This window comes from Tursiops truncatus, chromosome 9 (genome assembly GCF_011762595.2).
Source record: "Tursiops truncatus isolate mTurTru1 chromosome 9, mTurTru1.mat.Y, whole genome shotgun sequence".
NCBI classification, from domain to species: domain Eukaryota; kingdom Metazoa; phylum Chordata; class Mammalia; order Artiodactyla; family Delphinidae; genus Tursiops; species Tursiops truncatus.
In genome coordinates, this window is record NC_047042.1 from 105018490 (window position 1) to 105045662 (window position 27173).

The following is a 27173-nucleotide window of genomic DNA, read 5'->3' on the forward strand; positions in this document are numbered from 1 at the left end:
CAATCTCATAAACTAAAATGAGTCCAAGAATAGAAAACACGTCTTCTTATCTCCCTCACTAAACACATAAAAAAACTGGTTGTTTTTTATTTTAAATTCCAATCCAATGCTACTATTCAAATTTACAAGCTTAGGTCTTGACTGGGATGGACAAGAAGAGAGAGATGTAACTGTAGCACTGAATTAACTGCACACATTCTGTGTACTATGTGGGATCCACCCAGCTTTGTTCTATTATAAAAAAAGGGGAGCAGAGGGAGGGGAGGGGAAAGTAGAAGGAAGGGAGGGAGGGAAGGAGGGAGGAAGTATGAGACTGTGAAGTTGGGATTAAATTTACAGATTACAGAACTGACAGGTTTACCAAACATCTACATGGAATCAGAAGTCACATCATGTTTGAAATTTTACTGTGAATTTTCCATTTTCAGGAAATAGGCTTAGTACCATGTAATATTTATTAAATTTTAAAATACTCTTCTAAGGAGAAAAAGCAACCCTATAACTGAACTTTAACATAGGGTGACTTTCTGCAGTATTTCAAACCTACAGAATTATCCTGGGGAAAAACTACCATTGTAATGAGTGTGGCAAAATCTTAGAGTTCTGAGAAATTATACTGGAGAGAATCTGTGTGGGAGTTTTTTTAGGGGGGGATGTTTATGGGGATGTTTATTTTGGTTTTTTTTTTTTTTTTTTTTTGCGGTACGCGGGCCTCTCAATGTTGTGGCCTCTGCCATTGCCGAGCACAGGCTCTGGACGTGCAGGCTCAGCGGCCATGGCTCACGGGCCCAGCCACTCCGCGGCATGTGGGATCTTCCTGGACCGGGGCACGAACTCGTGTCCCCTGCATCGGCAGGCGGACTCTCAACCACTACGCCACCAGGGAAGCCCTGGTTATGTTTTTTTAAAGCAATTCAGAAAGGCTATGAATAAATCTTTTGATTTACAGTAAAGAAAAAAGAAATACGCTTATACGATATTTCTAAAAGCTTACTTTTATTCTCTCACACAGACAGTAAATATCTCAAAAGTTATGAGAACGAAGTCAGAGAAATTTACCAACCTAAAATCTTGTTTTCTCCTTTTATTCCTTTATTTGTATGCAATGGAGAAACAATAGGTAATCAGGCACTTGAAAACATTAAGATGTTTTTCCTGAATATAATCATTTATCTTTACTGGATGTTTGAGACCAAGGTTCCAGTACATCCCCCATAGTGCTTGTTTGTCATTAACTGTGATCATGCAACACAGAAATACCTAAAACAACAATGAAAACAAAAAAGAAACCCTTCAGTTTTGGTGTTACGGTGATGATCCAGGGAGAAACACTATGGCTTTCGCTATCTTTCTTTGTTTTCCACACAAAAGAGTAAATAATAACAAGGTACCTCAGGAAAAAATTACAAAAATTTTTGTACATCTCTTGATCAAACCCCAAACTCTCTCCAATTCTTCCTAGAAGACCCACTAGTTTACTTACTATAAACGCATACCTCTATATAGAAACCAATAATTAGATCACAAGATCACCCTCAAAATTTTTTTCTTTTGAAATAATTACAGATATTGCAAAAGTGCACAGAAAGCCCCTGTGTGCACTTCACCCAGATTCCCCCAATGGTTACATTTTATACAGCTACAGTACAACATCACAGCAGGAGATGGATGGGGTATCATCGATCTATCAATCCATCACCATTGTATCTATCAATCACGTCACCTCTCTCATTTTCTATCACCTATCTAGCAATCTCTATCATCTATCACACAGGTAGTCAAAGCCACAAAGACCTCATACTGTCTGATTCCATGTGCATGGGATGTGCAGAACAGGGAAGCCTTGAGACAGAAAGTGGACTAGTGGTTGCCCAGGGCTGGCGTGAGGAATGTGGAGGGAATGGAGAGTGAGTGCTACTGCATACGCACAAACACATTCTATTATAAAATTTGATTTTGGTGATGGTTACACAATCCTGTGAATATACCCGAAACACTGAACTGTATACAGCTGACCGTTGAACAACTTGGGGGTTAGGGGAGCTGACCCTCTGCGCAGCCAAAAATCTACATATAATTTACAGTCAGCCCTCCGTATCCTCGGTCCCAACCAACCGCGGATCATGTAGTATCTGCATTCGTGTGGATCAGATATTTCCCCAAATAATAAGAGACCAAATAAGTAACTCCAGTGGCCTCGAGGTAAACTAGTAGCTCGATTCAGAGCTGTTAGTCAATTAGTCAACAAACAAGGACACATTAGTGATGTATTTGGCCTTAAAGGGCCCCCGGGATGAAGGAAGAGCAGAGTCATGCCATTGTGGGCCCCAAATGATTTCTGAAATTAAAAACCTATATAAGCATCGGAACCAAAATATTTGGTGAGGCCATAAAATTCCGTGAATAAACTGCCCTATCGTATGATATAGTGTATTAAACGACCAGGGCTTATGTTTCCCTCCTACAACTCCTTCCCACCCAATCTCTTGCTTCAGTCTCCTCTACCCTATTCAACATTCACTGCCCACTTCAGAGCAGTTTCTTACCTCATCTACGCTACTCCGCCTGCCCCCACCCCTCACTTAAGGTCCAGCTCCTGGCTCATTTTTTGTTTTATTGTTAAGAGCTTGCAGGGACCCGACAGATCAATCACTGCACTTCCTCACCACTTTGCGGGTGAAGAGTCTGAGTCCCACGAGGTAGGCACTGGCCATGGAGCACGGGTGGCCGCACTGAGACTGGCCTCGGACTCCAGATCTAACACCTGCACCAGGCCAACTCCTGGGGTCCCTGAGGCAGTGCTGGGCCAAACTGTCCCGTGGGGCGGCCAGATTTCCTGCCCCTCCTTACACAGGAAGGGGGCTCTTGTGAAAAGTTTTAAAATCAATTTTTCAAAACCTTTTTCCTCCTCTATTTATAACACTCCCAGTGTTCTCAGGCTGAAGCTATAAAGTATAAAATGAATGAAACAAATAATACTCACCACTCATAAAAAGATAAGTTCACTACACGGTCATGTTGAACAGGTATTTCCAGAGTTTACCTGACTTGTCAGGTGACATTTCAGAGGTAAAATAAGTGAAGCCTTAACTGGAATTTTTCTATAGCTGTTTACTTCAAGCTCCACTGCTTAAAATTTACAAATCACCTCACACATTGTGTTTAACAGTAATAGTATTTTCCTGAAAGCAACAATAATAGCAACAAACCCCCAAAACCATGAAACCCAGCTAAACTTAAAATATTTATCCAGGGAAACATTCTGAAATAAATTATACAAGGAACACTCAACACCTGCCCTCTTTCTCCTAAACCTATCTCCCCATTCCCTGTCCAAAGTGTACACTCAACAACAGGAAGTATCTGTTCTCCTAACTTTCACAGGGAAATACACTAGGAGTTCAAATCTATTTTTCCCTAAAAATAGCACTGGCTTCCAGCTATGATGATCAGAGCACCTTGCAGCAACCCATTCCGCTGAGAACACTGGGAAAAGCCAGATGAGACCCACTCACCAGCCCACGAGAGGACACTGGGCAACTCAAGGCGTGAAAGATGAAAACGCAGGGCAGAAGCCCCCACAGGGCAATGGTGTGACATTCTGTGGCTGTTTTTCCCCCATGGCTGTGGTACCAGAGGTTGAGAAATCCAGAGAAATGTGGCTAAGAAGCCAGCTAAGCTTACAGAAACCTCACCAGAGCAGGGAGACAGGAACTGGAGTTTGGGTCAGCTGAGTGACCAGACTTGAGAGCCCAGATCCTGGGAGGCGGAGGTGAAGCCGGCTGAGTTTCCCTTCAGGCATTTGCCAAATTCTTGAGCTATTAGGGCAAGAAGCTAGCCTATTAAAAAGCAAAATAGAGCTTTTACTGCACTGAGTAAGCACGGCCTGGACTCTGAGGTGGACTGAGGGGGCACTCGGTCAACACGGCAGGTCTTCAGTTACAGCCTCTGTTGGATGGAACCCTAGCATGGATGGGTCCAGAACACAGAGAGCTTTTCCCTTCAACCCATCCTCAGGCCAGCTCAAACCCTACTAGGTTAAGGTGATCTGTTCCCCTTCTGCCTTTAGAGATTGGGGTGCACCCTCTCTGGAGGAGGGGAACAAACATCATTCAGAGCAGTGGTATAGCCAGCTACTCTGGCTATACATGTTCACAACCAATTCTTTGAGACTGCCAACTTCCAGGGTGTAAATATTCCCGCCATGGCCAATTTCGAGCTACCAAAAAAATCTCACTAAATGTGGAGCTGAGAGGAAATGCACATAAGTCATCAGGGAATGCAAGTCAAACCCACCATGAGACACCACTTCACACCCACTATGATGACTCAGAATCAAAAAACAGAAAATAACAAGTGTTGGCAAGCATCAGCAGGAATTGGAACCTTCTTACATCGCTGGTGAGAATACAAAATATTCCCACTATTATGGAAAACAGTTTGGCAGCTCTGCAAAAAGTTAAACTCATCAATTCCACTTCTAGGTATATACCCTACAAAACTAAACACAGGTATTCAAACAAAAATTTGTATATGAATGTTCACAACACTACTCATAATAGCACAGAAACAACTCATAAAGACAGAAACAACCCAAAAAGTTCTTCCAAGGATGAATGGATAAGCAAATTGGGGTATATCTGTACAATGGAACATTATTCAGCCATAAAAAAGAAACAAAGCATGCTACAGGGTAAAATCTTAAAAATGTTATGCTAAGTGAAATAAGCCAGACACAAAAGGTCACATATTGTAATGATTCCATTTACATGAAATATCCGGAATACATAAAATCATAGAGACAGAAAGCAAATTTGTGGTTGCATGTGGGTGCGGGTGAAGTGGGAGTGACTGCTCAAGGATACAGGGTTTCTTTTGGGGAGATGAAAATTTGGGGGACCAGACAGAGGTGATGGTTGCACAACATTGTGAAGGTACTAAATGACACTGAATAGTTAATTGCATGTTATTTGAATTTTATTGCAATAAAAATAAATGAACTCTCAAGCCAGGAAAAAACAAGGAATCTTAAATGCATGTTGCTAAGAGAGCCAATGTGAAAATGCTACACAGTATGATTGCAACTCTGACATTCTGAAAAAGGCCAAACTACAGACAGTAAAAAGATCAGTGGCCACCCAGAGGTTTGGGGATGGGGAGGAGGGAAGACTCGGGGGATTGCGGGGGGCGCAGGGGCAGTGAAACTATTCTACAAACAAGGAGAGACTCCTAATGTAAACCGGGAACTTAATAATGTGTCAACACTGGTTCAATAATTACAACAAATATACCACACTAATGCAAGACGCTAATACAAGAAATTAGATGCAGGTGGGATATGGGAACTCTATCTGCTTGATTTTTCTGTAAATGAACACAACTTGAGAAAAATTGTTACTGTCCAACTTGCATTAAAAGAAATATTAAAGTGAGTTTTTCAAGCAGGAGGAAAATGATCCCAGACAAAAACTTGGAAACGGAAAAAGGACTTGTCCCAATTATAGAGACTGAAAACACTGACAGCCTACCCCGCTGCCTAACACTTGAGATACTTGAGACGGCTAGGCTAACGCTGTATAACCAAGTGAGCTGGGCCGAGGGGCAGTGGAGAGGGCGTGGCCAGCAGGGACAAGACCCCAGCCCGGCACTGCCTCCAGTTCTGTGTGACTGCGGTGACCGCTGAACCCCTGGGCCCTAGCCTCCTCCTTTGAAAAGTAGAAATTATCAAAATAACTAGATTAGACAATGTCTAATTCCCAGTTTCTTCCTCACCACCAAGAGACTTCCCAGTTCAAACTATGCCCTGGAACCAAAGACAAGTGTTAGGGTGGTCTGTCCCCTCACCTGTAAAATGAGGGTAACAGGTGTCTACGCAGAGTGCTTGGAAGAGAACCTGCACACAGTGAGCACTGAATGAATGAACCCTTTCCCTCATTTTCTTTCTTTCTTTTCCTTTTCTTTGGCCACACTGCAGCTTGCAGGATCTTAGTTCTCCAACCAGGGACTGAACTCGGGCCACAGCAGTGAAGCGCTGAGTCCTAACCACTGGACCACCAGGGAATTCCCTCCCCTCATTTTCCATCCCCTGATTTCCTCCAGAGTGCAAAGGTCTGTCCTGGGCCCTCTGGTCTCGTTATGCTGTCTACACATGCTTTCTCCATTTCTCCACTTCAAGCGTGATCTCAGCCACCCGTCACCTAGGAACTGAAAGTGTCCGGGTGTGTCCCCCAGATCTCACCTACCAGCCGCTGGCTGCTGTTTGATAACTCCTCTTGGAACTCCCTTAGGGTTCTTAAACTTAACGTTTAAAAAACAAAATTAACAATTTCCCATCCTTATCTCTAGGCCTCCAAACTACTGTTCCTACAGAATCATTCTTGGCAAATATCATCATGTCCTCACCCAGGAGCCAAGCAAGTGACCTGGAACCACCTTTCACTCCCGCATCCCGCTCCTTTCCTCCCTCCCTCCCAGTGTGATCCCATCAGATCCTCCCAGGGTGACTCCTTCCTTTCTCGTGCCTGGCTCTGGCCACCCCTCAGTCCCCTCAGTCCAGCTGGACATCACTGCCAGATTTACCTTGCTACACATGCCTTTTTAAAATCGGGACACACCACTCTTTTAAATGATTTGGTGTTTTCCGGGCGTCATCCAGATCAAGCCCAAACTCCTGCACTCACAGGGCGTAAGGCCCCTCCCCGGGAGCCTCTCCTCATCTCCCAATGCAAACACTTTGGCCCAAGTGGGCCGCCCTTCGAAGATCCAATAGCTCAGCTCCTCTCTCTCCCCCATTTGCCGCTCCAAGACCACAGGTAACTCTCAGGCACCAGGGCTATGGCAGAAAAAGGGAACAGCCACAGTGCTGAATCCAAGAAATGACCAATTATAAGACACACCACCACTTTTGTGCCACTAAGAAGGAAAGAGTACACTAACTGAATCACACGTGGTCATGAGATGAATCTGAGACCAGATATGTTAAGTGGAGGGAAAGTGCCTCTCAGAACCGATGAAACAAAGCTGAGCCATCATCACTGTGTTCAGCCACCTTGGCTCCTGAGTACTCCAAGATGTAGGGCAGTGCTGGTGGCCCTTCAAGAGATATCCGTGTCCTACTCCCTAGAACTTGAGTGTTGCCTTATGAGACAAAAAAAAAAAGGACTTTGCAGATGTGATCAATTAAGGATCTTGAGTTGGGGAAATTATCCTGCATCACCTGGGTGGGCCCTAATGCAATCATACATATCCTTTCAAGAGGGCGCAAAGGCAGAAATGACACAGAAAGAAAACAGAAAGCGCCGTGATGATCGAAGCAGCTGCTGGCTTTCAAGGTGCAGAAGGGCCATGAGCCCGGGAACGCAGCTCCAGAAGCTAGGAAAGGCCTCCAGAGGAGCACGGCCCTGCGGATCCCTTGGTTTCAGCCCAAAGGAACTGATTCCAGACTTTGGGCCTCCAGAATTGTAAATGATAAATTTGTGTTTTTTAAGCCACCAAGTTTGCCTAGTTTTCTTACAGTGGCCCCAGTGCAGGCAGCAAGCAAAGACGAGCTGTTACCTTTCCCTTCTTGCACCATCCACCATGAAATACAATCTACAGATAATTCCTGTTAAAACCGTCCTTCATACATACAGCAGTGTTCACTCCATTTCACCCAATATAAAACCACAATCTGATTCAAGCTATTAAGTAAAATCAACACTTTCTAATAGCTCTGGATAAATTTCAAGACCTTTCTTTATGTATGTGAAAAAATTGAGACTGTATTCTCATTTTTGTTTCAGATTATATTTGGGTTTTTGGTTTTAAAAACCCAGTAGTCAGATATTAACTTACTATTAACAGATCTTACGCATTTGCTTGCTAGGCATTTAAATGTTTATAGCACAAATGAAATAAATTAATGATCTCAGTAGGCAGCTCACCTCAAATATGTGTAATAATGGCAACACAGGCATTATACGACAATTTATAATTGGGTATAGACACTCCTCATAAAACAAGCAATTAGTAGCTCACTGTTCCAACAACTCACTAGGTTTACTGTGCAAACTCCATGCAAATACTGTTAGATGCTATGGCAGATATAAAAAGTCCCTGTCTTCAAACTCCTGATCCTACACACAATTACAGGACTAAGCACACTTAACTAAATGATTTAACAAATATGTAAGCAAAGTTTTGTAAGAAAACAGAAGGTACAAGTATCACTCAGAGAAATAATTTTAGCAATTTCATGCTGGTATCTCAGAATGAGTGGCAGACCCGAAAACCAGTATACAACACGTACTCCAGTGTAATATTTATGGCATGAAGCAAGTTGGACGATGTTCTCTTCCCACATTACTGGATTTATCTTCTGCAGATCCGCCATCCTCTGGGAAACCTAAAACATATCTCAACCCCTCGGATGCAAATGGAAGGAAAACAACTCCACATCTAATATAGGTTAAATTAAACTATTACAACTGACCCAGAAATAGGATATACATTTTCAAATCCCCACTTTAGTCACTAACCAACACTTATTCACAAGATGAAGGAAATGACTACAAGAACTTAAAAATTTTACAACATGATACTGTCATAATGGAACTAACTACGGTTATCTACTGCATCAGGGCAGCTGCTGCAACCAGAGCAAGGAGAGATTAACCACAACCTCAGGACAGAATTTGTTTTAAGGAAGAAGCAGCAAGGATGAGGGGTAATTACTTTAGGGATATACAGAGAAAAAGAGAAAGAAATTACAAGGAATACTTTAGAGTGTGACTAATAACAAAGCATTACAGCAGATAAATTCTTAGCAACAACACCAGATAAACAAACCACAGTAAAAGAGAAGCTCTGATCTCATCTGCCCCCTCTGGCTGAAGTCGGGAGGAAGTGGCAAGGTGAGTCAGAGACGCGCCACAGGCAGCAGGAAGCTGGCCCGTTAACACCAGTGCAGCTGAAAGGAAGCATCAGTACTGGGATCACTAACCCAGGGTACCACTAGCCACCTCTGCCACATCCCTGGGCCTTTCTTCATTCCAGCCTCACAACCACAACACAGGGTCGGGCTCATTTCAATGCCCACCTAACGATGAGGAAACTAGAGTTCTAAAAGGTGTGACCAACTTGCCCAAGTGCACAGAGTTGGGAGTGGGTGGGTCTCAGACAGGAACCTACATCTATCAGATCCAGAGCCTGCTTCTCGAGTGTGTGCCCAAGCAGCCACGCCGGCACGTGTGACGTGGGTACCCACGAGGGCGGCCCACATCACTCAGTGCCCCAGGGCTGCCAAGTGACACTGACAACACCAATCACGCGGCTGCTGTTTTCAGATGAGATCAAGGACAGTGCAGTGAGCCTTCTCAGCAGTCTCCAGATAGCAATCCCAACATTGTGCTACACAAAGCCGTGACTCCAACTTAACCAACTCTCACATCCCAACACAGCAGAGGAAGAAAAGCCATTGGAAGAGCGACTCTGCGTGGGAGAACTCTCTTCTTCCAAAGGTTATGTACGTAAGAGGGGATCTGGATAAATCTACAGTGCTTATTTTAACATCACACCATTCAAAAACAAACACTGCCCCCTAAAGCTAGACTTCTGTTTATAAAATTATCATGCTACTCTTATGAATTCAAAAATAGTTCATATATCCTGAACAATCTGACAAATAGTTCAAGCAAATAATCTTTTATAACTTGAAAAGAGTAGAAAATTAAATATCTTAAACTCTAGTTTTACCTTTTCTCAACATATAGTAACTAACAATCTGATTTTTGGAATCTGTCCACCAGACATAATTTAAATAAAAGATACTACTGCAAAAAAAAGAGTCATATTTCTGAAGAATAATGATATAACGTCCACAACATAATCCTTAGTGTAAGCAAATACAATATCCACGTACCTCCAGACATACTAAAGATTCGGAAAATCACCGAAACGTTAATAATGGCTATCACTGGTTAGTAGGATTCCAGGTAGCTTTTTTCCTTTTTACTCTCCAAAGCTTGAAATGTTCTACAATGAGCAAGTGTTCTTTTCATACTAGAAAAATCATGTTTTTAAACCCTGTCTAGTCATAACATAAGAAATAAAGGCAAACACAACGGCATGTTCATTAAAAGCAGAAAGATAAGTTCACTAAGTGACTGAACAAACAAAATAACTTCAAGCTCAATTTCAATGACATTTTTACAAATAATAAAAAAGAAAGCATAATAAAAACTTCCATACTAGTATTTCCACATCTGCCATTTGTGTGGTTATCACCCATTCTCAAGTGTAGTCACCAGGTACAACAATGGCATTTTTTAAAAAAGGGAATCACTGCTGCTGACACACGGGGTGCACTTAAGATGTGCTATTACTCTGCATTGACACTTTGCTCTGGACATCCTGCTGTAGTTCATTAAAAAGACACCAGATAGGGCTTCCCTGGTGGCACAGTGGTTAAGAATCTGCCTGCCAGCCATATATGAGAAACGCACAGCCAACATCATCCTCAATGGTGAAAAACTGAAAGCATTTCCACTAAGATCAGGAACAAGACAAGGTTGCCCACTCTCACCACTCTTACTCAACATAGTTTTGGAAGTTTTAGCCACAGCAATCAGAGAAGAAAAGGAAATAAAAGGAATCCAAATCGGAAAAGAAGAGGTAAAGCTGTCACTGTTTGCACATGACATGATCCTATACATAGAGAATCCTAAAGATGCTACCAGAAAACTACTAGAGCTAATCAATGAATTTGGTAAAGTAGCAGGATACAAAATGAATGTACAGAAATCTCTGGCATTCCTATACACTAATGATGAAAAATCTGAAAGTGAAATCAAGAAAACACTCCCATTTACCACTGCAACAAAAAGAATAAAATATCTAGAAATAAACCTACCTAAGGGGACAAAAGACCTGTATGCAGAAAATTATAAGACACTGATGAAAGAAATTAAAGATGATACAAATAGATGAAGAGATATACCATGTTCTTGGATTGGAAGAATCAACATTGTGAAAAAGACTACTACCCAAAGCAATCTACAGATTCAATGCAGTCCCTATCAAACTACCACTGGTATTTTTCACAGAACTAGAATAAAAAATTTCACAATTTGTATGGAAACACAAAAGACCCCAAAGAGCCAAAGCAATCTTGAGAACGAAAAACGGAGCTGGAGGAATCAGGCTCCCTGACTTCAGACTATACTACAAAACTACAGTAATCAAGACAGTATGGAACTGGCACAAAACCAGAAAGATAGATCAATGGAACAGGATAGAAAGCCCATAGATAAACCCACGCACTTATGGTCACCTTATCTTTGATAAAGGAGGCAGGAATGTACAGTGGAGAAAGGACAGCCTCTTCAATAAGTGGTGCTGGGAAAACTGGACAGGTACATGTAAAAGTATGAGATTAGATCACTCCCTAACACCATACACAAAAATAAGCTCAAAATGGATTAAAGACCTAAATGTAAGGCCAGAAACTATCAAACTCTTAGAGGAAAACATAGGCAGGACACTCTATGACATAAATCACAGCAAGATCCTTTTTGACCCACCTCCTAGAGAAATGGAAATAAAAACAAAAATAAACAAATGGGACCTAATGAAACTTCAAAGCTTTTGCACAGCAAAGGAAACCATAAACAAGACCAAAAGACAACCCTCAGAATGGGAGAAAATATTTGCAAATGAAGCGACTGACATAGGATTAATCTCCAAAATTTATAAGCAACTCATGCAGCTTAATAACAAAAAAAAACAACCCAATCCAAAAATGGGCAGAAGACCTAAATAGACATTTCTCCAAAGAAGATATACAGACTGCCAACAAACACATGAAAGAATGCTCAACATCACTAATCATTAGAGAAATGCAAATCAAAACTACAATGAGATATCATCTCACACCAGTCAGAATGGCCATCATCAAAAAATCTACAAACAATAAATGCTGGAGAGGGTGTGGAGAAAAGGGAACCCTCTTGCACCGTTGGTGGGAATGTAAATTGATACAGCCACTATGGAGAACAGTATGGAGGTTCCTTAAAAAACTAAAACTAGAACTACCATAGGACCCAGCAATCCCACTACTGGGCATATACCCTGAGAAAACCATAATTCAAAAGGAGTCATGTACCAAAATGTTCACTGCAGCTCTATTTACAATAGCCCAGAGATGGAAACAACCTAAGTGTCCATCACCAGATGAATGGATAAAGAAGATGTGGCACATATATACAATGGAATACTACTCAGCCATGAAAAGAAACGAAATTGAGCTATTTGTAATGAGGTGGATAGGCCTAGAGTCTGTCATACAGAGTGAAGTAAGTCAGAAAGAGAGAGACAAATACCATATGCTAACACATATATATGGAATTTAAGAAAAAAATATCATGAAAAACCTAGGGGTAAGACAGGAATAAAGACACAGACCTACTAGAGAATGGACTTGAGGATATGGGGAGGGGGAAGGGTAAGCTGTGACAAAGCGAGAGAGAGGCATGGACATATATACACTACCAAACGTAAGGTAGATAGCTAGTGGGAACAGCCGCATAGCACAGGGAGATCAGCTTGGTGCTTTGTGACCGCCTGGAGCAGTGGGATAGGGAGAGTGGGAGGGAGGGAGATGCAAGAGGGAAGAGATATGGGAACATATGTATATATATAACTGATTCATTTTGTTGTAAAGCAGAACATAACACACCATTGTTAAGCAATTATACTCCAATAAAGATGTTAAAAAGATTAAAAAAGAAAAAAACCCAAACCCTTAGCTTTTTTAAGATTCAGGGTTTTCTATTCGCAGATTAAATGTCTTAAAAAAATATGACTAGGCTTATGAGAAAAAAAATAAAACTGAAAATCTTGAAAAAAAAAATCTGCCTGCCAATGCAAGGGACACGGGTGCGAGCCCTGGCCTGGGAAGATCCCACATGCCGCGGAGCTACTAAGCCTGTGCGCCACAACTACTGAGCCTGAGCTCTAGAGCCCACAAGGCACAACTACTGAGCCCACGTGCCACAACTACTGAAGCCCGGGCGCCTAGAGCCCGTGCCCCGCAACAAGAGAAGACACCACAATGAGAAGCCCGCGCACAGCAACAAAGTCCCAACGCAGCCAAAAATAAATTAATTAATTAATTAAAAAGAAAAAAAGACACCAGATATTGAACTACAGGTCTCAGAGGCGTCCACTATGAGTAATCATAAGACTGCCTTTCACAAAATAGGAAAGACAGGATAGCATAAAACTGAACTTATACGCACAGCTAGATCTACAAACCCTAGAAAAAAGTTTTAATCCTCATCAGTAAAATCTTTTACAATACACTGATTTAAAGAGTTGAGCTATTACTTCAATAAATGTACAAAATGCTCTAAAAGGCATAGTCTTTTTAAAAAATGAACATACCATTTCACCAAGTGAAAGACCTAATTAAGGTCTGCCTTTCTTTTTCCACATGTAGTTAAGAGTCCAGAAAACTTTTAAACACTAAACCATATTTTTCTGAACAAATGATTTTTCGTATGGTTTATCAGTACAAATAGATGAATACACACTAACAATTCCATTCAAAGTTGTTATAGTTTTTACCAACTACTATGATGGGTGGTTTGGAATTATGAATAATGTTTTTATATATTTTTGGATTTAACAAAAATGAATATGTATTATTTTTATTTAAAAAAAAGAAAAAAACTACCAGTGCGTACTATGACTAAAACTAGGATTATCCCTAGATTTGTGTAATCACCAGCTAGTAAATTTTTGAGTTTGAGGCCTTGTCTAACTCATCACCTAGTACAGTACCTGGAACACAGGAAAGATCCAATAAATACTGGCTGAGTGAATAGATGAATCAATGAAAGCTCATTTTTGATCCCTGCACTTAAGCTGGGCTTGTTCCTTAAAATGTGATCTACTCTAGGAAAAATTCACCAAAATAGATGGTTTTCTTTAAAAAACTTACAGGACTTTTTTTTAACACTTAAGGGGAAAAAAAATTAAGAAAGAAAAAACACTGAGAGGGCAAAAGACCATGAGAAAACTTGTGAATAAAACATGTTAAATGGAAAAATGGTTCCATGCAACACAACTACTGACACTGTTTATGTAAGAACTATGCCCACCCAGTTTCAAAAGAGCAGGGGATGACGCAGTGTTTATGGCACAGTAAGACCCTTCAGAGTAAAATAAAAGTCTATCTGGGGGAGGTGGACAGGCGTCTCCAGCGACCTCGGGGTGTAGAGCAGGGCAACCCAGCAGTAATCGGCACTGCACAGGAGCTTCCACCTTCTGACTTCACAAATGGGTTCTGAGTACGTCACGATGTCCCCCTCCTCCCATGTCCAAACGTGCCACGTCTCCCTGAGAAATGCGAGTGTTGCCCTGAGAGGCGGCCAGGCCCCCGTCAGAGCAGCTCTACTCCTCACCCCTGGGCCCAGCTGACAGTTCCTCACCTTCCTTACAGCTCCCTCCCGACGGCAGGGCCCAGGTACCCATGTTGCTGTCCTACTGGGCTCTGATGCTTTCATCCCCTGAGATGCCTGATTTCCCAATCCTGCACTTTTTTATCTTGCTGTTCCCACTTATTCTTCAATGTCCTTTAGTGTGTCTATATGCACGCCCCCACCACTGACCACCTTCTGACCCACCAGGGCACTCTTCGGCCATCACACCCCACCTCGTATCTACCGGGAAGTACACACATGAAGGCAAGGTGATCTCTAACACTTCTGTAGATAGTGGGTCCTCAGATCTTTAAATGGGGAAGGAAAATTCATCTGAGGCAGCATTGTCATGGACACCAAAAAAGGTAATGATTTAACAAAACATAACAAAATGCAAGAGACTACAAATAGTACATTCTAAAATGTATGGGGAATTCCCTGGCAGTCCAGTGGTTAGGACTCCAAGCTTCCACTGCAGGGAACACAGGTTCGATCCCTGGTCAGGGAACCAAGATCCTGAATGCCGAGCGGTGCAGCCAATTAAATAAATAAGTAAATAAAAATTTAAATTTTTTTTAAAACTGGGCCTTTAAAAAAAATAAATAAAGAGCTTCCCTGGTGGCGCAGTGGTTGAGAGTCCGCCTGCCGATGCAGGGGACACGGGTTCGTGCCCCGGTCCGGGAAGATCCCACATGCTGCGGAGCGGCTGGGCCCGTGAGCCATGGCTGCTGAGCCTGCGCGTCCGGAGCCTGTGCTCCGCAACGGGAGAGGCCACAACAGTGAGAGGCCCACGTACCGCAAAAATAAATAAATAAATAAATAAATAAAATAATGCTATGATAGGATACATTTGTAGAAAACAAACCAATTTATAGGTTAAACTTCCCAAACGCACATCGTAATTACATATCAGTACTTGAATTAAAGTAAGAGTTTAGAATAACTCACACAAAAAACACACATTTAGGCTATGTATATCTCTGAAGCACAATTTCTGTTTGTTTAGCTAATGTAGTATCAATGCGTAAAGTAACATTAGGTTTAACGTAAAAACACTTACTTAGTTAACTGTTTTCATTCACAAGCCCTCCACTTTCATTAAATATTCTTTAAAATGTAAATGTCTCCAAATTTATATTGGAACAATAATTTTTAAAAGCTGTATCAGTTTTGGCTGGAATTCCATAAGCAAGGAGGTTTGTATGGCTTACTTTGTACTATAACTGTTCACCTGTTTCACTTCTTTGTTTTTAAGAGAAATTCAATGCTTATAATTTTTTTTAACAGCACTGAGATATAATTCAAATACCATACAATTCACTCATTTAAAGTGTACAATTCAATGGTTTTTAATCTATTCACAATGTCTGTGATATCATTCAAGGTTAAATGTTGCAACCAATGTAGAAATCATGAAAACCCACAGAGAAAATAGGAAAGAGGTCCACCAGGCCTAAGGAGAACAATAACTCATGAGTCAGCTGTTCATCATCGGTTCTTCACAGGATCAAGGTCTATATTTTATAAACATATTTAATATAATTTAACACAACATGTATTAACTTAATATAATTTAACATAAATATACTACATATATTTTCAATTCCTGTATCTACTTAAATTATATATAGTTCAGTCCTAGCTCCCATCTTGAATGTAAAGTGAGGCTAATATTCGTCTGATGCAGAAAAACCAGAGCACACAACCTGATGGATGCAAATATCCTAAATTTAAATCCAGTTTTTAGCTTAAACTAAAAAACAAATAGTTACTGCTTTGTGTCCAGCAACGATGGGGCCTTCTGCTCTAACTTCATGAAGCATTTAGACAGCATAAGAGATGTTGAGGGTGACTGTCCTTTTTCTCTTTGAAAAACAGCAGTAGTGTGCACATAAACAAGAAACCCAAAGATTATCCATATCCCCTTCACAGCTCTGAGGAGGTTCTAACATCTTCTCAAAGCACATAACTGCTCTAGGATCTAGATGCTAAAGTTGCAACCACAGTTTAAAATAGCTAAACTGTGGATCCCGATTTAGCTACAAGTCTGTTACAAGTGTTCACAAAAAATTTTTTAAACTATAAGTCAATGATTAACACTGAGAATAAAAGTACTTGCCCTTCCTTTACATGAGACCAAAGTGTATTCTTTTCTTTTGTCCATTTGGTTCTTAGCCTATACATATTAAATTTTGGCTAGAGTTAAATTCTCCTGAACTTACCAGAAGAACCATGGGAAGAAAGCTCTCCCTAAAGAAAAGCTGGTGCATAATAACAAAAACAGAACACAGAAGTTCACTATACTTTAAATCTCAATCATCAAAGTATTAGAGGAATAAAAGACCAGTTGTCATTTATGACAGGTTTGGGTCTCTACTTATTTGCAGCCATGGAATCAGCATTTATTGGCAGTAGTGAAAGCAGGAAAAGGACAAACTTCACACCAAGTTCTAATTTTTCAAATAAACAAAACTAGCAGTGGACAATCACCCCTACTCACGTCTATAAAAGCTCTTCAACAATATTCTTCAACCACAGTCTAATTTTACAAGGGCCCAATTAACAAGGGGAGACCACCGATACAACGAAAAGGCCAGTCCCCAATCTACCAACTCCAACCTGCAGGCCTTTTCCCTGTTAATGGGGGGAAAAAAAAAAAGTAAAGAATGAATAGTAATGTGGTACACATTAAAGCTGTAGGATCAAGGTCTTACAGAATTATCACGTTGAGAGCCATTTTTCATATGCTAATAGCCTTAATTTGAAACAGTATATGTATTTTTTCTCCAAGTATTCATATTTGTTAATCATCTCATTTTACAGCCAGTATAAATTTTTACTGTACTAAATAAGCAGAAGAAAAATTGTCAGTGAACATATTCAAAAGGGAGGTTAGGAAGTGAGCCCCACATTAGTTTTGCTCTGCTTCTACCCTGCTGTGAATCACAGCTGTCAATGACACACTATGAAATCCATACAAACATATGTTGTTCAAAGCAAAACATCAGCCCAAAGTTCTGAACCCCAAGAACCGAAGTATGTACCGTAAAAATCAAAGAACTACTGATACAGAAAACTTAGCTCTTCTTATGCACGGACTCCCTGGCTACAGCAGAACAGCAGGTCCACATCTAGACAGTGTAATTCACTGGTTTTGTCGTGAAAACAACACATGGGTATTACAATTTAAAAAAGTATTAAAAAATCTGCCTCAAACCCCAGATTCCTAGTGCTTTTCTTGGATATGATCACCGTCAAGTTTCATGTGAATCCTCACAGTAGTTTTCTAAGCAATACAGGCATGTTTAAGTATACATCTGTGTGTGACGTGAGCACAAACACAAATTTGGAATGAACAAGTAAAAAATTTTGGAAAAAACATAAATTCTTTACTGTACAACATGAACACCACAGTTCATGAGTTTAAGTCACACCGAGGAGAAACCCAAGGAAGGAAGCTTTGGCTAATCACCCTTTTCTTCTGCTAAAAATAGTAATAATTTGCCCTGTCCTTCAATATGGTAACAACGATACTTGTTAATTCATTATGTGAAAATAGGCTGCATTTCACAGCTTTTACAAGCAAATTTGATGTTAGCCGACTGCTCCATAACCGAGCATCTATGAATGTCAGCACCCCCAGTTTCTGTGACTCTCTGCCCTGATTATGTCTGCTGTTTTGGTAATGCCCCTACTCTGTTTTTAGCTACTTTCTGGAATCACTTAATTCGGTGTGACACAAGATACCAGACACCACTTGAAAGTCCTTCTGCGTTTCCAAAGTGCACCTCTGCTCTTGGCTTTTCGCACCTCTGTTACTGAGTTCCCGTTTTCTACACCACCCTCCTCTTTCCTGCTTCTGGCAAAAAGCTACACCACGCTGGTTACTGTGATTGCTCCAAGTAGCCCTGTGCCACACGTCCACCGCGTATTGACGGAATTTTAAATTTCCGAAGTCCCTGACTGTGAGGTTCTTACTGCAATTGCAACTTGTCACCACAAGGCAGTAGCCATTGAGTTCCTCCTGGCCGTGGGCACTCCTGCTTTGCAACCTATTTGCCTTGTGTCATGCACTCCATGCCTTGCTTCACAAGCGTCTTCTGATTGGAAACAGGGATCGTACTGCAAGCCCTTTTCTCCTCTAAGAGAAAACGACCCTTTTGAAACTCACTGGCTGGCCATCTTCCCGGAAGTTTACATCAAGCCTAACAGCAGCATCATTTATCTTAAACAAGCACTGTTTCCTACCGTCCGAAACTCTGGCACCTACTCACGGTTAAGAAAGAACGAGGGAACCAACTCCGTTAGTTTCCACGCTGCCTAACTAAAATATGCAGAGAACCGCTTGGGGCACAAACGATCAATACCACGCCTGCCCCACCCACCCCCAAATTCACCTGGGATTCGAGTTCACCCTACATAAAAGTTACTCAGCTTATAACGTTACTTCCAAAGAACCGGAACACACCTCCAATCATCGTACCAGCAAATCTTCTGGGGGACCCCCATTGCTCCTCAACTGTGCCAGAAACCACCAAGAACGGCTGAGACTTCGCAGGCAAGGAGGAAACCGCCCTTCTCCCCACACCGCTGGCCGCCGTTTCCGCAGGGGGCAGGGAGTGGCGTCCAGGCCCGCGCAGGGCACCCGGCGGCCGCGAGCTCACATTCCGCAGGCGGGAGTCACGGCACCGCACAGCGAGGCGTGACGACGTGGCCAAGGCAAGACAGCGCAGACAGCGCCTCACCTGTGCGGCCCTGCTCGGGCCCCGCGCGGCGGAGGGAAGGCGCCAACCCAAAGGGGTTCGCGGGCCGAGAGCGGTCGGGAGGCTGGGCCCGGCGACAGCGGCGAGGCCCCGCAAGGTACACAGGCCCAGGCCCGACGCCGGCGCCCACCCAGGCGTACGTGCCGCCCCTGGTCAGGACGCCCCAACGTGGGCGGGTGGGCTGGGGCGTGAGCGGACCCCAGACCCGGGAGGACTTGGGGCGGGCGGGGACGCCTGACCCTGCGGGGCCGTGGCGGACAGGAAGGTAAGGGCCGGGGGCGTGTCGCGGTCCGCGGCGCCCACTCACCCAGGCCGGCAGGTCGCAGGCGCGCACCCCCAGGCGCACGGCGCGCTCCTCGTCCTCCAGCAGCGCCAGCGCGCGGCACAGACGGGTGGCCTTGAGGCCGCGGCTCCTGCGGCACCACACGAGCAGCCCGAGCGCCAGCAGCACCCAGCTGAAGCTCAGGCCCAGGTAGCCCAGCGCGTACACCGGCAGCAGCAGCGCGAAGCTGCGCGCCAGCTGCACCAGCAGCCCCGCCACGTCCACGCTCAGCGCCGCGCCGGGGGGTTCGGCCCCGGCGGCGCCGGCCTCGGGGCCCGGGGCCCGGGCGCCGCTCATCGCCCCGCCGCGCAGCGCTCCGGTTGGCTCCGGGCCGACGCACCTCAGCCCGCCCGCCAGCGCCCCTCTGAGGGGACAGCGCAGCCGCCCTGCCCGCCCGCCCGCGCTTCAGCCCGCGGCGCCGTGCGACGTCAGCACGCCGGGCGGTGCGGCGGCGGCGAGGGTTCGGGGGCTTCTACTGCGGCGGTCGGGCGTGGCCCCGGGCCTGGGCGCGGCCTAACGTTGGGTGGACGTGGCCAGCGTGGGACGTCATCCCACAGGACCCGGGAGCCCCGCGAAGGCTGGTGCGCGGGACTGGTGTGTGGCGTCATCGCGCGGGCGGGCGGGGCGCCACTGCCACAGGGTGGGCGAGGCCGGCGTGGGTGTCACCCCACAGGCCTGGCTGAGAGCCCCTGAGGCGGGTGGGGCGGGGCCTTGTGGCGTCATCGCGCGGGCGGGCGGAGCGCCGATGAGGCGAGGGGGGCGGGTCCTGCGTGGGCGTCCACACGCGGGGCGGGGCGCCCATAAGGTGAATGTGGGCGGGGCGTGCGTGGACGTCAAGGAGCGGAACTCACTGGCCGCAGGGTGTGAGTCTGGAAGGGGTGGGTTCTGTGGCTGGTGAGGGTTGGCTCCTGGGGCTGGACCCGCGGGCGGTGAGGGTTCAGCTCGCCCCGTCACCTGGGTCGCGGTTCGTGCAGGGCTGCTGTGGAAGGAGAAGTACACGCTCCTGAGTTTGCGCTACACTTGCCAAGTTTTAAGGTGTCACTGTTAAAGGCACTTCCAAGCTGTTAGAAAATCCGAGTGGTTCTGTGGGTCCCCGGCTGTGGTGAGAGCCCCCAGCGTGCAGACGTTTTACTGATGGAACTCTCTCAGCGGTCCCGGAGGCGTGAGGAGCGTGCGGGATAGGCCCCTGTGTGCGCGTGGGACAGGAACTGTCCTCGCCCGGCGGGACAGCGGGGACCCAGCGCCCGCTCACTAAGCAGGATGCTGTCCGTGCCCGAGAGCTTCTGCCGCGGGCGCTGACATCCTGCCCGCGATTTCTGAATCGCTTCTAGAAGCACAGACAGCTTTTGATCGCTTTGCTTTCCACAAAACTCCATCAGGGTAATTATATTTATTTTGTAGTCTCCTTAAAGCCAAACAGTTGCAGAGGACAGCCTAGGAAAGTTTTTTAAGCATATTAAGTGAGTTCCAAGGATGTTTTAATTCAGTTTGTAACAATAGGGCTAGTTTTTTCCCCTCTCTTGCTCTTCAAATCTTTATGTTACTGGGAGCCTTGCGTGATCATCTTTAGGAGGGGCAGGGACTACTGGAGAGAAATGTAGCAGCTTACATGTTTTTAAGTTCTTGGTGGATGTGTTCGTGTCACATGGGCCCTTCCCTGCCATATTGTAGGGATTCTGGAATAACGATAACTGTGCAGTGGTTGCAGGGGCAAAGACTGCCATTTTCAGGACAAAACAGTGATATCCCACAGACCATCTTGCCGTGCAGACAGGAGAGTGAAAGGCTGAAAGATGAAGAGGATCACCAGCTGAAGAGAACTGCAGTCACAGCCCTGTTAGACGCAGTGAGTGAAGACTTGCTGCTCCCATGAACTTTGGGGGCAGTGGGAAGGCAAGCATCTGCGTGCATTGGTGACTTTGCCAGAGTCTCATTAATCATTCAACTAGGCTTGAAGTCTATGAGGGCAAGAACTGTATTATGTGTATCATCATATCTTCACGCTAGCACAGTGCCTGGCACAGCAGGTACTGAATGAATAAAGGATACCTCCCCTCACCTCATCTGTGAGTCTGTATGTAATTATGTATGCATATATGTGTGTGTGGCTATGGAGATATATATATATATATAAACATATAATCTCATAAACATTGCCCCAGGGGCTAGAACACTCAGCTTTGGGCAAGGGCACTAAACCACAAGCAAGGAAAGGAATGGTTTTCCTTCCCCCAAATTACATGATGTGAGTTGCAAATATGTAAAATGGTGAGTCTTACCCCTTTTCCTACGCAACAGCTTAAAGCTCTAATGCCACCTTTCACTCAAGACCAAGTTACAACCTCAAAACAAGTAGCTGCCTTGTTAACACAGGAAGGAGCATGACCCTTTCTGTCTTGCAGTCTTTCCTCTAAAAAGCTGTAGAATCACATCCTATAGATAAAGAGTTGCGTGAACATGAGCCACACAAGGAATCCTGCATGTCTGTGATAAAGCGTTTGACCTGGGCGGTCTAGGGATGTAAAATACACTGAAGAGACAGGCCCATGCTGTGCACCAATCAGCCTCCAGCCTCTGCTGCCTTTGTGACCCCACTGAACTTCTGGCCACTTCCCAGCAAGGCAGAACCCATCTCATTCTTTGCTGAGTCTAATGGCAGGCCCGGCCTAGTTCTTAGGTTTTTGCTAACATTTTACTCTCTACCTCAATCTCCTGTGACCTCTTCATGTTACCTCTTTCCTTACCTTCTCTGTAGAGAATTCTCCAGTGAAAGGCACTGCTTTCTCAGAGGAAAGAGGAGCATCACTGTGAGTGTTCCAGTGCAGAACTGTGAAGGTTCAGCCTCTGCGCGCCTCCTTTCTAGTTTCAGAGAAAAGTGCTGCCTTCAGTTTAAGTTCAATCCGTTCTGCTTTGTTTTAGATCCCCTCCTGCCTAGCACTGGGCCTTATCAACCCTTCGTCCACCTCTTCCCCTCTCCCTGTCCTAGCTCCTTCCCCAGCACCTCTACGTGGGCTTCAGTGCAGAGGGGAGGGGCACAGTCTGCCTCCCTTCCTTTCATGCTACTGTCGACTGAAAAAAATGCACAAAGTGAGAGTTGTGAGTTAAGTTTTATTTGGGGCAAAATGAGGACCATAGCCCAGGAGACAGCCTCTCAGATTGTTCTGAGGAACTGCTCCAAACAGCGGGCCAGGGTGGGGACGGAGGGTTGTTCAGCATATGTGTGATTTTGGTGAAGGAGGTACACGCAATCGAGCACACATTTTGGCAGAATGTGGCTGCTCGTCACGAGGAGCAGATGTCTCTGTAAATGATTTTAGTGCTTTTCTAGCTATGAAAACATGCAAGAAATTGGGCTCATAACATGGTCTCCCGAAAATATCTAACTATCTGAAGACCTGTTCTGCCAGTTTTTGCAGAGCACAAAGGGCCTCATTCCTGATCTCTGCCCTGAACTCCTTTCAGGGGGTGTGGAAGGCCAGCGACTGCAGTGGCTGGTGACCTCATCTTTGTAGAGACAGATGGCGAGTGACAATTTTTAGTTGGCACTACCAACGAGTCTCATTTTTCCCAGACTCATCAAGACTCCTGTTCCTTTTTCTCAGATGCTTCTTTGGTGACACAATCACACATTCTTTACCTGAGCCACCTGAGTGTGTCTCTTTGCTGTGCAACTAGAGGAATCAGGAAAAGCTTGGTCCTTGCTTGCTTGCCCAGATTACTACAACATTTTCTTAATTGATTGGTATCTCTTTAATCTTGCCCTCTTTAAAAGCTCCCTAGAGACCTGTGCTCCCCAGCACGGAGGAGACAGTGTTAGGCCTAGTACTGGTGACCAGTCAGCCTGGCTATACTGGCAAATAGACACATACACTGGATAGTGCAAGGATGATGCGTTATTCAGGATAATGCAATTCAGGCTTCTTGCTGTTGGAGATCTCATAAGCATGCAAAGGGGGAGGTGGAAAGAGCCCTGAGGTGTTGGATTGGAGTTGGAGGGAGTATGAACTCGTGTGTTTTGATGTAAGTGTACAGGTAGACGTACATGTAGTTTCCAGATCTCACTTCTAAATACCATTCTGCAGCAAAAGGAGCCAGGGATCTTCTGAGAAACAGTTGACTTCAGGGCTGGAGCAGATGAGCCTGAAATATTTTGTTGTGCCAGAAAGTAAGAAAGATTTCAAAGAATCACATGATGCCTAAGGACATAGGAGGCGACGGGAGGGGTGCCCACTGATTAAATCTGGGGTAATTTGAGCAGCAAAATCAAGGATGATGTTGGCAGATTACAACCCAGTGAGTAAAACAGGAACCCACGAGTCCATACCGATGTAGGTGAACGAGCAAGTGAGGAATGCATGCGAAATAAATCACTGGAGTGACGGAAGCAGAAAATCGGCATTTAGCGGTCACCGTAGGGCTGGAGTGAGTTATCAGTGGAGGCTAAGGATGGTAGGTGGAGGTTTTAATACCTGCTACTAGGTACTCGTCAATCCCAAAGGGAAAAGCCGGCAGGTGTGACCCAGCTACATATTGCCAGCAAGCTAGGGACACGTTGGGATTTTGCGTCCTGACTCCACGAGCTGAGAGGAGTAGAGCAGCATGTCTGGGCGTCTCTGCCAGAAAGCTTGATCCAGGTGTGGCCTGGGGGCTCACTGGACAGGTGAAGTGTTAGAGGCCCCTGTTTTCTTTTTTTTTAATTTTTTATATTTTGGGGGGCCCCCTGTTTTCTTACTGAGGAACTGTAATTACCCCAGATTGCAGGAAACTGAAGAGGCACAACTACATGCAATGTATGTTCCTGAGTGGGATCTGGGCCACAAAGGAAAAGAAATATTTGGGGAACAGCCTGTGCATTAGACAGCAGAGTTGTATCAATCTTTACTTCTGGACTGGGAGGGTTGTGGAGCAGGGGCTGTCCTTGCTTTGGGGAAACAGGCCCTGGAGTATTTCAGGGTGATGAGTAATCATATCTGAAGCTTTTTGTCAGATGACTCAGAGAAAGACCAGTGATGATGGGTAAGTGTGTGTGTAGATAGATGATAAGTGTGAGTCAGGGACAGGCGAGTGGAAGCACATGCTGTATGATCTGGGTGATGGAGACTTTTGTACTCAAATATTTTCTCCAAATTTGAAATTATTTGGAAAATTATTTTTTAAAGTTCCTATTTCTATCAAATGGCCAATATAAAATGCAGATTTGATTGAATCTCTTCCCTGCTTATGAACTGTTTGTTTTGCTTCTGCTGTGAAATTAAAGATCCTCTGCAGGGACTTCCCTGGTGGTCCAGTGGCTAAGACTCCACGCTCCCAAAAGAAGGGAGCCCAGGTTCGATCCCTGGTTAGGGAACTTGAACCCACATGCCGCAACTAAAGAGTTTGCATGCTGCAACTAAAGATCCTGCACGCTGCAACGAAGATCCCACGTGCCGCAACTAAGACCGAACTCAGCCAACTAAATTAAATATAATAATAATTTAAAAAAAGATCCCTTGCAGAACAAGCAGAGCTCTGACCCTGCATCTCACCTCACACGCCCCCCCCAACCAGGGTCTGTGCCCTGCACTGTCTCACTGCTTCTCACTCTCCCCAAACCACTCTGTCTACTCTCTCTGTGCCTTTGCACCTGCACTGCTGTTCTCTGTGTCTGAACTATCCTTCTCCTCTGTCCTTATGCAAAACTCCTATGCATCTTTCAAAACCTGGTTTGTATGTCTCCACCCGTGGAAAGCCTTCTGTGGCAGTGAGTTAATCCTGTCTAGGCTTGTCTCCATGATGAAACTTATCTACTGAGTACAGCTCAGGCTTCAGGAGCCCCGAAGCAGCTCTGTGCCTGTGAGGGGAGCCCTGATGTTTGTGGAGGAGTCTGAATTAGGCGGTACCTATTAGAGTCCCCAACTGGAGCCGAGTACTGAGTCACAAGCCCTGTTTCAGTGTTTACCAATAATGAAGATGATACTTGCGCGGCCTGGCTGGGCCCTTCTGCTCAGGCCTAGAAAGGCAAGTCAAGCATTGGCTGAGCTGTGGTCTTCTTGGAGACTCTCACCTGAGATCCTCTCCCAAGTTCATTGCAGCTGTAGGACTCAGGTCCTGATTTCTGGGGGCTGACAGTCAGGGGTCCCCCTCGGCTCCCTCCACATGACCCCTCCTGATGTGGCCGTTTGCTTCTTCTCCCAGGACAGCAGGAGTGTCTCTCTGAAGCGTCACCTCTTTTGGTGTTAGGCCCACTAAGGACAATCTCCTTTCTGACTTAGCTGATTAGTAAGCTAGTCTCCGGCGTGAACTCATCACAGTCTCAAGGAGAGTGGACCACGGACTCGAGGGGCATTTAGGGTTCTGCCACTACAGTCTCTGTGGGTTAAGAGAAGAAAGGGGTGTTGATGGGCTCTCTGAAATTCCAAAATGTGCTCCAGTTATGGTTTCATATGGTAGTGGATAATTTGTGAATTTACAAAGGAAGCCTATAATGTTGGTATCCCAGCCATTTTCATCTCTAAATGCTTGTAGGTTAGGCGATAACCTATAAGAACAACAATAATAAAAGTGTTAATAACAACTTTTACTGATGGTTCAGTTTGCGCCAGACACAAAATGCTAACTATTCTACAGAATTACTCCTTCAATCCTCACAATCCCTACAGAGTAGGTACCCTGTAATTCCCACTTTTACTGCAGGCTGTAAAACACGCTGCTAGTGACTTCTCACCAGCCCTTAGTTAACATGGCAGGTAGGTTTCATATCCACACACTACAGTGACACTATCGTGATGCGACTTTTGTAATAAAGTTACTTATTACTGTGAAAAAAAAAAAGCGCTTTTGTTTCTATCACAACCTGCAATTGTACTGGTTTATAGTCTAGTGAAGGAGTTGGACATACATTTTTTTTTTTTTCCGGTACGCGGGCCTCTCACTGTTGTGGCCTCTCCCGTTGAGGAGCAAAGGCTCCGGACGCGCAAGCTCAGTGGCCATGGCTCACGGGCCCAGCCGCTCCGCGGCATGTGGGATCTTCCCGGACCGGGGCACGAACCCGTGTCCCCTGCACCGGCAGGCAGACTTTCAACCACTGCGCCACCAGGGAAGCCCAGACATACATTTTTAAATTACACGGAAGAGGATATGGGAGACTGTGACAAGTGAATCAGACACAGGTGAAGCAGAGGAGGCTCTGGCGTGAGCAGGGGGTAAAGCTGCAGGGATCCGGGCAGAGAAGCAGCCTGCACAAAGGCCACGAGGCTGAACAGAGCCCAAAGGCCACCAAGCCGCCACCTAGTCTCTGCCTTCCAGGGCCCTTGACAAACTGGCCCAGTCCCCCATTCCAGCCTTGTCTCCTGCCATCCCGCTCCACTCACACACCCTGTGTTCTGACCTGCACTGCCCAGTGTGGAAGCCACTGGCCACGTGGGGCTGTGAGCCCAGGAAACGGGGCCAGTCTGAACTGAGGTGTGCTGTCAGTACAAAATACACAACGGATTTCGAGGCCAGTATTAAAAAAGTATAAAACAACTCAATATTGTAAATATATTTTATATGACAAAATGATAACATTTTGTATATATTTGGTTAAATATTTTATTAAATTTGATTTCATCTGTGTTTTTCACTTTTTTAATTATTATTTTAAATTAATTA

At 44.8% G+C, this 27173-nt stretch overlaps 1 protein-coding gene and 1 long non-coding RNA gene across 8 annotated transcripts in view; one reads left to right on the forward strand and one right to left on the reverse strand.

Annotated features, from left to right (window-relative positions):
- ESYT2 (extended synaptotagmin 2) overlaps positions 1-20141 on the reverse strand; it is a 77305-nt gene extending 57164 nt beyond the window's left edge. For 2 of the 7 annotated variants that reach the window (XM_019930233.3, XM_073810147.1), the window contains exon 1: positions 19530-20139. In XM_019930233.3, coding sequence (XP_019785792.1) covers positions 19530-19841 — 312 coding nt within the window. In that variant the 5' untranslated portion in view covers positions 19842-20139. Of the gene's footprint in view, positions 1-18927; positions 19062-19529 lie in introns of those variants that run through there. The other 5 variants (XM_033863574.2, XM_019930235.3, XM_019930236.3 and 2 more) reach the window with 5 other exon arrangements.
- LOC109549167 (uncharacterized) lies at positions 19213-21602 on the forward strand. Its single transcript, XR_002175374.3, has 2 exons — positions 19213-19319; positions 20694-21602. It is a non-coding gene; the product is annotated as an uncharacterized lncRNA (long non-coding RNA).
- The last annotated feature ends 5571 nt before the right edge of the window (positions 21603-27173 follow it).